At 41.6% G+C, this 12,130-nt stretch overlaps 1 protein-coding gene across 1 annotated transcript; it reads right to left on the reverse strand.

The window, feature by feature from the left end:
• On the reverse strand, window positions 1-3,254 carry zgc:56095 (uncharacterized protein LOC406286 homolog). The gene is made up of 5 exons (XM_036560677.1): window positions 3,138-3,254; window positions 2,114-2,217; window positions 1,749-1,895; window positions 1,006-1,131; window positions 1-311 (listed from the first exon to the last, which is right to left on the reverse strand). Exons 2-5 carry the CDS (start codon window positions 2,213-2,215, stop codon window positions 162-164), a joined length of 525 nt encoding a protein of 174 aa, XP_036416570.1. The 5' UTR covers window positions 2,216-2,217; window positions 3,138-3,254; the 3' UTR covers window positions 1-161.
• Window positions 3,255-12,130: the final 8,876 nt, after the last annotated feature.

The following is a 12,130-nucleotide window of genomic DNA, read 5'->3' on the forward strand; positions in this document are numbered from 1 at the left end:
GCTTTGCCTCCACAGAATATAACACAGGAGTTGAGAGGCTGTCTTTCCAGTTTTTTTTTTTGCTGTATGAAACTTGGCAGGAGTAACATCTGGCTCACACTATTGCACTCTTCATCAAGGAATGATGCCTGTTGAGGTCCTAATAACTATTAGGAACCCATTCACAGAGTGTGTTTGTCAAAGAGGTATTCTCCCATGTGGCCGTTGGGCTCGCTGGAGGTGAGACGCATCAGGCTGCTCAGGTGGTCACCCAGTTTCTTAATGGTGTCATGGCTGTCTGGCAGGAACTGGCTCTCCAGGAAGTCACACAGCTGGGAAAAAAAGTCATATTTCACAGGGGAGTCACCACAGCCTATAAGGTCTGGTTTAAGGTGTCCTAACTCCAGCCCTGGAAGTTCACCAACCATGCAGTTTCATGTTTTCCTTGCTCTGTTGCAATGGTCACCAACCCTGTTTCTGGAGATCTACTTTCCTGTAGACTTTAGCTCTAACTAATCAACCTCACCTGATCCATCTAATATTGCCCTCAGTAATCCTTAATTAGCTGAATGAGGTGTGTTTGAGGTGAAACCTGCAGGATCTTCAGGAAGAGGGTGGGTAACAACTCTGTGGCATCCAACTTAGCTCTGGAAAGAGCTTATTAGCTAATGATATAACTCTGGTGCATTGAAAACATAAAGCCATGTAGTACAAATCCACTTCCAGGACATTCAAGGAAGAAAGTGGTCTAGCTATAACTTGCACGCTAGCACAACAGGGTATATGAAACAACAGGAAACTTTAAGCACTGCCTAAGCATAACATTCCCTTTTGATGATTAAGAGGAAACAGAAGACAATTAAGCTTATGTGCAGCAGCTAAGCCCACCTGAAGGTGTAAGGGAAGATATAGCTAATACCTCCTCCCCTTACATGTACAAAGCTGAAACACAATTAAATCTAACATCTACTGGATTTAAAAGTCAACTCGATTCTTCCTACCCTTTTTCTTAAATACACAACTTACGTGGGGATCAGTGTGTTTCCCTGCTATGCGGTGGATATCAAGCAGAGAGTTGTTCAAAGATTTCTGGTACTCAAGAGAGAAAGAGATGGCATCCTGGCCACCTCTCCAATCTTCACGACTTGGCTTCTGCAAGTAAAATTGGAGAGATATTTCTTAATCAAATATCACCTTACTGTAGGGTGCATTAAAAAAAAAGATATTTAATCCAAGTCAAACAATCCAAATGGCAGGCTAAGATATAAATGTATTTCCAACTCTCATGTCCTTTTGATTTCATTTCACAGGTCATAAACACTTATTAGTGATGCAATTTATGTGGTAGGAGTTAGGAACCCATTCACCATTAAAAAGATGCCATTAAGCCAGTTACCGTCAACAAGCAGCACCTGCTTGAAGCTGAAACAATATCATTTGGTAAGCTTTTATGTCTCTAAAATCTGTTGCTAAAATATAAGCCAGGTTACTAGAATGGGTGCCATGAGGATCAGGGTGCTAACATAATGGTGTATTATGCCAGACTGCGACTTAAATCTTGACCTAATTCATTCTCAGCAACAGTACTGGCCTACTTCAAAAGAGACTGCTCTGCCAGTATAAAAAAAATTAAGTTCTTCTGAAGAGCATGCCCTGTACATATAACCTGAGCTAGTACAAACTGTTAACATACTAAAAGTATATTATGCAAAACTGTGGCCAAAATCTTGACCAACTCATGCGTACTACAACTCTAAAGGCTAACTGACCGCAATGGTCTGAAGAAGGACTCTTCCACCTCTCGTGCTCTGATACTCCAGCAGACTCTCAGCTTGCTCTCTCTCTTTCACTGAGCGTTCCAGAAAAAAACTGGAGAAGTTGGGCAGAGCTACATCATCCCTGTCAAAATACATGCCCTGAGAGAAACAGACAGGCATCAGTTTGTAAAATGTACTGTTCTACAGGTTGTTGATAATGGTGTGTGTTGTCATTACATATATAATGCATTTTACAATAAATAACATCAATATCACATGAGCTACGAGTGCAAGTTAGCAGCAAAATCACCCCAGTGCCTGGAGGACCAGACAGTTATTGGCCAAAAGTATAAGAGGAGAGGAACTAAAGAACTCACAAGAGAGAGGTAGGTGTAGGATGCTGTTAGCTTGATGTTGATCAGCTTATTGATAGCTGCTTCACTCTCAGAGTGGAGATTGTGTTTTATCACTGATTGCATCTCTAGGAAGAATAAAACAACAACAAAGAAAACAAAACAAGAAATCTGTTAATAGCTTAGATCATTTTCTGGGTTGGGTAAAAAAGCTTGATGTAAATATTTTCCATCCATTTCTGCAATATATGAGCTATGATATACTCCAATGATGCATCACATTTAATAATAATTTAGCATTACAGTTAATAACTATGTGAAGTGCTTTAGCTCTAAGTGCACAAAAAGAACAGTACCTAGCTCTTCCAAGGAATTGCACCACACAGATATTTCATTAAATAATTAGGTCTGATGTACTTTTCATTTAGAGACAAAAGACACATTTGGCTATTCATATGCCCCCAAATTAACTCCCAATCACCAACTTAAGCTATCACCAAATTAAGCTATCAACAAAAATGTTAGTTCTGCTCCTGTTCATATTCCATAGGCCTAATTTATTTGTTTATTAGCCTGCTGTCACATATTGTTGTGAAACCTCTCTACCGGCTGCAACGCTGCTCTTGCGTTAGATTTGAAAAGCACTGCTTCTGCACTTCGGCCATTTATAGCCTCTTCACCAACAGCGTGTTGAAAAGATCCTGTCTGAAAAACTACTTACAGTCGTGTCTAAAGGTGAACGAACAAAACTTTGCACAAAGACATTAAGTCTTTAAGATTATAGCTAGTTATTATACGCAGAACGACATGGCTGGTCTGATTAAACAGCGCAAATATGAACTATTAGCTAACTAACTAACCTACCTAACCTAACTACACAAACGAACAAAAAGTGGCTCCTCTTCGGTCGTCGTTTATAAGCGGAGCGATCACCAGTAAAGTAAACCTACTACTACCTACCACAAACAAAACAACTATCGTTCATAACTGTGCATGGCAATATCTGAGTATTTAGATCTTAGTTATGAAATTGTTTTCCTTAACTTACTCTTTTGGTCCCCTTGTCTCGACACCTCTTCAGCAGCCTGCTGTCGCTCTACTGTTTTGTTGTAAACTGACCGTGTCTTCTTCCTTTAGCCTTTTATTTTTGCCCGAACGTCGGAGGCTGTAGTACCGCCCCCTACTGGGTAAATTAGTATCAAGGATTAAGATATAACCGAATACTTCTTCAGAATACAGAAATTACATGTCTATGTAAGTCCACGATGGGGTGCTGTTTAGCCTTTGTAACTCTTAAAAAATAAACTTTATTTTGCATAATTCTTCAACATTAAAGAAAACACGTATGTTACCGTTCAAAATGTTTTACTTCATTTCTTTGCTGAAAATGGCTCAAATGAGTTAAAATGAATGCTTTTTTGAAGTATATGATTGACAAATATACACAATGTGTAACTAGCATCTGTGTTAGTTGTATGGGGACAAAAAGGATATTCTATTTATTTTTAAAAAAGAGACCTTCTAGCCTGCTTCACATTGCCAGATAGGTTTTATTTAAGTGATGTTTAGATTCAACAGGTCTGGTAGTAATAATGCCTGGATGTGGCCAGTGAAATCGAATCCAATTGTCAATTGAATTTAGTTAACTGGTTGATTTGGTAGCTAAGGGGGCAAGTACATTTTCACATAGGGCCAGATAGGGCTGAACAGCATTTTTCCATCAATAAATGAAATCATCATTTAAAAACAGCATTTTGTGTTTACTTGGGTTATCTTTGTCTAATAATAAAGCAGTTTGATGTTCTGAAACATTTAAGCGTGACAAATATGCGAAAATACAAGAAATTGGGAAGGGGATAACTCCGGTTTCCTCCCACAGTCCAAAGACATGCAGTCAGGCTAATTGGACATGCTAAATTGCCTCTAGGTGTGAGTGCGTGTGTGAATGTGTATGTCTGTCTGTCTTCCCTGCGATGGACTGGCGACCTGTCCAGGGTGTATCCTGCCTTCCGCCCAATGACAGCTGGGATAGGTTCCAGCACCCCACCGCGACCCAGAAGGATAAGCGGTTTAGATAATGGATGGATGGATGGGAAGGGGATAAGTACTTTCCTACTTTACTTACCTACTGCCAGTAGGCTGTAGTAAATAAGTTTCCTAAAAGCATTGTTCTACTTTACCTAGGATAAGTTCATTTTCCAGGGCCTAGAATTCTACACGAGAGCATGCTGTCTAGGCTGCGTTCATATTACCTGGTTGAAGTGGCACAAATCCGATTTTTTGCCCTAATGTGACTCAGATGTGATGTTTTCAGGGCTGTGTGGATGCGCAAATCCGAACTTCAGCCACTTTCATATGTTGTTCTAGATTAGATGCGCGTGACCATGCGACCTTAATGAGAACGCTCAGATCGGAATTCATGTGCTTGTTTCCACTGCGCATGCGCCATCATTTAGAGTTACCATGCGGGTAATTTCAGGACACCGGTCCTTCACATTAATGACAGATTTGAATCACTTACCTAAACAAGTGTGACCCACCATGTCAGAGAGATCGGATTTGAGAAATGAGGCTTGTAATGTGAACTTAGCCTGTTGGTCAAAATCCTGCCATAGGAGTTCATTTTGGTTAAGATCTGGTGACTGTGAAGTTCAAAGCTTATGATTTACAACATGCTCATACTCATTAAACCATTGTTATGTGGTCTGTCAGAATAAGTTTGTATTGATTCATACTAAGACTCCCTATCCCCCGTCTTTATGAACTTATGGCAATGTTTTGTTTTTTGTTTTTTTTTTTTCAAATGTGCATTTGTGTTTGTAATGACAGGTTTATACCTTGTAACTCTGCTATAATATCCATTATTATTAGTCGAGATTATTATTTGTCCTTGCTGACAGTTTGAACATGTGCTGCGTTGACATTTTCAGTTCCCTGAGGATGAATTGTTCTTATGTTATTCCTTATATATTCCACTAATGCATGACCATCACAGTCATTTAAGGTGTGCTTTCAACAACAATGCCTGATTCCATTTACTGATGTATGGTCAGTTGAGCAGTCTTTGTGACAGAAGTGATAGGTACAACACCGATCATGGTATGATGTTAACTATGTATGATATCACACAGTACATGTGACGTATCAACAGAAACCAGACGCTCGCGGAAGTAAAAGATGCTGGCGTTTAATAATACTAGGCGAACAAACCGAAAAAGGGCAGAGCAAAAGACGAAGTCAAAAATACAGGCAAAAAGTTCCAAAACACAGATCAGTCCGTAGAGGCAAAAGCACAAAAGGGAAAAGACAAAAAGGCAAAGTCGATATACACAAAGCAAAGGTTCAAACACGGGATAAAGGCAGTCAGTATACAAACGCTCGGTAGTTCAACAGGAAACAATACCTCGCACTGAATTAGACTAAAGCCCGGGCTTATAAAGTAAACTACACAGGTGCGGCCAGTTAATATTCAGGTGATTTGGAGCGCTGATTGGAACGTAAGCCAGTGTCAGAAGTCACGTGATCTCCCATAGAATTGTGGGCAATGGAGTCCGAGTCGGACTCGGAGTCCGAGGGAAGTTGCTGAGTCATGTGATCTCCCAGAGGATTCTGGGAGATGAAGTCCGTTTCTTTAGGAGAGTTCACCGAATGCGTGACAGTACACCTGTCTTTTTTTCCTTTAATTTGTACTGTGTACATTATATACAGTAAAAAGTTGAATTACATACACAGAACAAATAAATACAATAAATATGTACTGTAAATAAAATAAAATGGATGAATACAAGTTTTCCACCTTGCACCTACACTCACTGGTCATTTTATTAAATACATCTCTATAGGTGCACTTTGTACACTAAAAATGTTCCGCTGTTAGTGACACCTAACTATTTCCTGTTCAGCAGGTTAAAATGTTTTGCTCACAGTCAAATGTTAAAGATTATACTACAGTATCGTTTTTATAGCCGGATATATTATCTTGACATAATTTCCATCTGTCATTGGCCAGACAGGAATGCATTTTTAATTCTAAACTGTTATAAAGCTTTCTGGCTTTGTGAAAGATATATTCAAAAGTTAACACTGTACTGAGAGAGACAGAGAGAATATTAAAACGTGAAACCAAAAACTAAATAAGAACCCAGCATTCTTCTGTCAGTTGAGTACAGTAGTTCCAACCAGTAGCACAGCAGTAGGTGAGTGATGCGGAGCTGTCAGCAGAAAGCTCCATTAAACCTTCTGATAATGGGACGACTTATGCTGTTGCTCTGTCTGTGTCACTGCATGGTTCCTGTATGGGTAAGTCAATTTCAGACTATGTTGTAGTACAACTGAGAAATTTTAAAAACCGATGTAATGATTTAGACCCCCTTTTACATGGGATCTACTGCACTGTACAGAGAAATGTGAGAACGGTGAGAAACCATTCTTTCTTTACCTACGTCTCAGTTTGCATTAGTGTTTAAAGAAATTATTTATGAAATGTAGGAGAGGAAAAAGTAGCACATGGGAAGTAATGTAATAACTGCAGTTCCCTGGAAAACAGGAGATCTTCAAAACCTGCAAAAGTAGTTTGTTTTTAGCATATTTGTTATTACAGACAATGTGCGAAAAGAATGAAACATTTAGAATAATTTTTGTAAGAAAAAAATGTGGTTTTATGTCAAAACCAAAATATAAGTTATATATTTTGGACTTTAGACTTTATTGTCTGGCACAAAAATGAGACACAAGATTGTCTTTAACGAGGCCACACAGACAACATGGTACATTGTACACACGCACAAAAAAACTGTCTTGATTGAACATACTGACTGCAGAGAGAATACATGATTTTCCAAAAATATTCTTTTTGGCAAAAGGTAGCTTGAAATGGTGTCTTGAGGGAAGTAACTTAAAAGAACTGTGTAGTGGATGAGATTTTTGAAGGTTTTCTGTCTGTGGATTGGAGGCTGTGCTCTAACGGCCTGTTACATGTAGCGTTTTCTGACCACCTAGTGGCGGATTTTGGCATACAGGTTCTGGTGTCATCACACGAGAAGTAAAGGAACCAGGAAGTGTGTTCATTGTTCAGTTACATGCTGATGGACTTCTCCACAATCTGTTCGCATCTGCTATCATCTGTTGTCTTTCGTGGCATCGTCTGTATGTATATTCTTACTATAATGTTTATTCATGTGTGTGAGCTGAACATAGTTCTGTGGTGGCTGAAGCAACTTCTTTACTCGTGCCTGCGTTATTCAGAGAAGAAAAGGAAACTTCCACAGGGCTCCGTGTACGAATGAACAAAAACGGTGGTTTATTCCAGACTGTACACGTGATGAAATAAAATTAAAACAAAACTTTCAAACCATGGTTAGGTTGTTCCAAATATAAGATGCAACACAAACCGTAACGCTAAACACGGTAAGAAAACTGTGTTGCTACCAGTATCCTCTGCAGCTCACTCCCCACTGCCTAAAACATGTCCTGCCCAGCACCGTAGCAGCTTAGCTCTTAAAGTGACAGTGCACCTATTTTCTGCACATAAACAGATGGTGCCTGAAGACATTTGTATCTACATAATCAGTACAAATATCACTTCTGGCATCCTAATACTATATTAAGCAGCAGTATATACACATATGCACTTCTTCATAAAAAAGTTAATTAACTATTTATATTTACACACAATGCAAAAGATGGTCTTTATGGTTTGGCTCCTACATTCATGTAAATGTCAATGATTAGAACACTCAACTAATTAGAGATGTATGTTTTATTCGTAGTTTCACAACTTCCAACGTCATTAAACCTGCGGACAACATTACTGTCTTCAGAGTCGTGATGTAAAGAAGATGTTGACACTTGCTGTTAGTGCTCTCAGTCAGTAAGAGAGAAAGACAGTACAGTGAAAAGACGCCATTTAACAGACAAGCAACGCAGTTAGAAGATTGTGCTTACAGTCATCACACATCAACTACTTTAGTGGCTGAGAATAAACATAGCTCACCTGCACAATGGAGACAAACCTTAAGACTAGGTCTCATGCCTCTGTGTCTGCAAGCTCCAGAGCATCATCCACTAGTGCTGCTGCTGCAGCCAGGGCTAAAGCTGAAGCAGCTAAAACATGCTTGATGTACACTGAGAAAGAGATCAGAATGAGAATGGAGAAAGTTCAGCTAGAAGCTACAATGGAGATGCTGGCCATAGAAAAGGAAATTGCTGTTGCTACAGTAAAGGCAGAGGCACTTGAGGCAGCAGCCACTATGAGTGAAGGAAGACTCACCATTTGTGTCTGCCCAGCGCACACAAGATTACGTGGAGGAGCAAGCTAAGATATGTGAGGAAAGGAGTTTAGCACAAGAGGAGGATCCACCTTTTCAGGATGAGGCAAAGTGGTCACACACACAGCCATCTATGGTCAAGCCGGTATACAACCCTGAAAGTGTTATTCCGCCTGCTGCAAATACTCATGACTTCTCCCACACCCCAAGTAAACAGGAGTCTCCGAACCCTTTCCTTATCTCAAACGTGGATTGCACTCCAACCCAGTTCAGCCAGCCTCTTCACAGTGTTACGTTCAAAAATGAGGAGGAATGTCTTCCGTCCTGTCCAAAGAGCCAATCAATACTTCATTCTCCACATACCAACACCAATGCTAGGTCTTTTCACTCTCACAGTTACATGCAACAGCCCACTCATGCTGCTGATTCCCACATGACAGACTTTGTGAGATTTCTAGCACGACGTAAACTCATCACTACTGGTCTGCTTCAATTTAATGATCAGCCAGAGAGCTACAGGGCTTGGAGGCGTTCTTTCCTGAATGCAGTAAGAGGTTTGGATCTGACGTACTGAAGAAATGGATCTTGTCAAATGGCTTGGAAAAGAGTCTGCTGAGCATGCAGAGCGCATAAGATCCATACATATAAACCAGCCAGCAAAGTGGCTGAAGATGATATGGAGCAGACTGGATGAATGCTATGGCTCGGCAGAGGTAATCGAGAAAGCTCTGTTCCAGAAACTAGACAGTTTCCTCAGAATCAGCAACAAAGATTACTCAAAACTGAGGGATCTTAATGACTTGTTCATGGAGTTGGATGCCGGTAAAGCAGAGGAAGATCTTCCTGGCCTTTCCTATCTCGACACAGCCAGAGGTGTCAACCCCATAGTTCAAAAGCTTCCATATGGCTTACAGGAAAAGTGGCAGTCCCATGGATCCAGCTATAAACAACAACATCAATGCAGCTGCATTTCCTCCTTTTTCTGTCTTTGTTGCTTTTGTTGCCTTTCTTTACCAGCATTCTGAAAAAGAATGGTATCTGTTTTAAGTGTTGCATCTCCACAGCACACACTGCCAAAGAATGCCAACGCACTATAAGGTGCACTGAATGTGATAGTGGTCTGCACCCTTCTGTTCTCCATCCAGGACCACCGCTGTGGGGCAAAGATACACACCCCTCCTCAGAGCATGGCGGGGAGCCAAAGTCTACACAATCACCAGAGGTCACTAATCAGTGCACACAGGTTTGTGGAGGAGATATTACAGACAGGTCCTGCTCAAAGATCCTAGTGTATCCTGCCAAAGTGTATCCTGAAGGATGCCGTGACCAGGTGATGAAAGTATATGTTATCTTGGATGAACAAAGCAATAAGTCTTTGGCTCGCTCTGACTTCTTTGACACATTCAACATGCAAGGCCCCACTTCATCATACACTCTGAAAACCTGCTCAGGTGTGAGTGAGTATATGGGCAGGGCAACCTCTGGCTTCTACATTGAGTCAGTAGATGGTAAAACCATTCAACGTTTACCAAGATTGCTGGAATGCAATGAGATACCAGACAATAGAGCGGAGATTCCAATGCCCAGTGCTGCCTCCTTCTATTCCCACCTGAAGCCAATAGCTCACCTCATTTCAGAACTGAAGCCCAATGTGTCCCATCATGCTTCTGCTTGGCTGTGATGTCATCAGACTCCACAAGGTTTGTAAGCATGTAAATGGTCCACCAGATGCTCCCTATGCCCAGAAGCTCGATCTAGGGTGGTCTGTTTGAGGAATGCTCACAAGCCACTACGTGTGACCACCCTCTTCACAAATGCCCTAGAACAAGATCGTCCTACTCTCTTCAAAACCTGTTCTAGTATCCTCAATGTGAAGGAGAAATTCTGCCCCAAATCTTCACAGTCTGTTAATGCATGCCTTGGAGAAACACTTACCTGTGAAGGTGATGGCTTAGGCTGTAATGTGTTCCAGCTGACAGGCAATGATAACAAGAAGGCTCCATCCATTAATGACCTCACTTTCATGGCAATAATGGAACAGGACCTAAAAAAGGATGATGGCAATAGCTGGATGGCTGGATAGCTTGTTTGTCTTTCAGGCGTCCAAGACTGTGGCTTCCTGATAACAAATCTCAGGCTTTTAACCACTTCTTCTCTCTCAAACGAAATCTTGAGAGGAAGCCAGATATGAGTAAACACTTTTTCTCATTCATGGGAAAGATATTAGAGGATGGACATGCTGAGGTTGCCCCTCCACTCAAGGAAAATGAGGAACAGTGGTATCTACCTACCTTTGGCATGTACCATCCAAAAAAGCCTGGTAAAATCCGTGTTGTGTTTGATTCCAGCGCCCAGTATGGTGGGGTTTCTCTCAATGATGTCCTCTTGAAGGGGCCCGACCTCAATAACACGCTCTTGGGTGTCCTCATCAGATTCCGCAAAGAAGCTGTTGCTGCGACGGCAGATATTAAGCAGATGTTCTACTGCTTCCGTGTATGGGAACAAGACAGGAACTTCTTACGTTTCCTATGGTTCCAAGACAATGATTCTGCTCAAGATGTTATTGAGTATTGTATGACTGTGCATGTCTTTGGGAACGGTCCCAGTCCAGCAGTTGCCATCCACTGCCTAAGAGAGTCCGTGAAAGATGGAGAACCACACTATGACCCTGGGGTGGAGCAGTTCGTTAACCGTGACTTTTATGTTGACGACGGGCTAAAGTCACTCCCCACTGCTGAAGGCATAGTAAGTCTGCTGAAAAGGACACAGGATGTTCTTGCAAAGTCCAACCTGAGAATGCAAAAAATTGCCTCTAACAGCAAAAAGGTAATGGATGCCTTCCTACCTCAAGATCGTGCTGATGACCTGAAAGACTTGGCTCAGATACTCCTATGGTACAGCGCAGCCTGCACCTTAATTGGGATCGGAAGACTGACAGGTTTATCTTGATAAAGATAGGTTGATATTGAAGAGAAGCCCTTCTCACTGTCAGTGGTAAATGGAGTGTATGACCCTCTTGGCTTCATTGCTCCCATCACAATTCAAGGCAAACACATTCTGAGAGAGCTTATGCAAGAGAAATGTGACTGGGATTCCCCATTGCCAGAGGAGATGTTAGACCAGTGGACATCCTGGAAAGACTCTTTAAAGGACCTCAGTCACCTGCATATTTTGAGACCCTATACCAAAGCTTCTCCCTCTGAGGCCAAGAGAAGAGAGCTGAGTGTGTTTTCAGTTGCATCAACAAAGGCAATAGCAGCGGTTGCTTACCTGACAGTGATTGAAGAAAGCGGGAATTCTCACACAGGGTTCGTTATGGGCAAAGTGAAGCTGGCTCCCCGGCCTGAACACACAGTCCCTAGGTTGGAGCTCTGCGCTGCTGTGCTGGCGGTGGAGTTGGCAGATCTCATCTTGTCTGAGCTTGATATGCACATAGATGTTACGACCTTCTACATGGATAGCAAAGTAGTGCTAGGATATATATACAATGAGACGAGATGTTTCTATGTATATGTGAGTAATAGAGTTACACGCATAAGAAGGTCCTCTCATCCACGGCAGTGGAATTATGTATCCACGGATCAAAACCCTGCGGACCATGCAACCAGGTCAGTCACTGCTGCTCGTCTTTTGGATACCACATGGCTCACTGGACCCACTTTCCTGACGCAAGCTTCCAGAGAATCTCTCGGACTGGACACCTTTTGAGCTTGTTGACCCATAATACAGATGCTAAAGTCCGTCCTCAAGTCTCCACTCTCAACACACAGGCTGC

Source organism: Colossoma macropomum, unplaced genomic scaffold (genome assembly GCF_904425465.1).
Source record: "Colossoma macropomum unplaced genomic scaffold, Colossoma_macropomum, whole genome shotgun sequence".
Classification (NCBI taxonomy): Eukaryota; Metazoa; Chordata; class Actinopteri; order Characiformes; family Serrasalmidae; genus Colossoma; species Colossoma macropomum.

Excerpts from the sequence above, each read along its gene's own strand:
- zgc:56095 (XM_036560677.1), bottom strand. The coding sequence starts at position 2,215 with ATGCAATCAGTGATAAAACACAATCTCCACTCTGAGAGTGAAGCAGCT. Across the intron at positions 1,896-2,113 it reads CCTACACCTACCTCTCTCTT|GGCATGTATTTTGACAGGGA; the intron begins GTGAGTTCTTTA and ends TGTTTCTCTCAG. Across the intron at positions 1,132-1,748 it reads TCCTTCTTCAGACCATTGCG|AAGCCAAGTCGTGAAGATTG; the intron begins GTCAGTTAGCCT and ends TTTTACTTGCAG.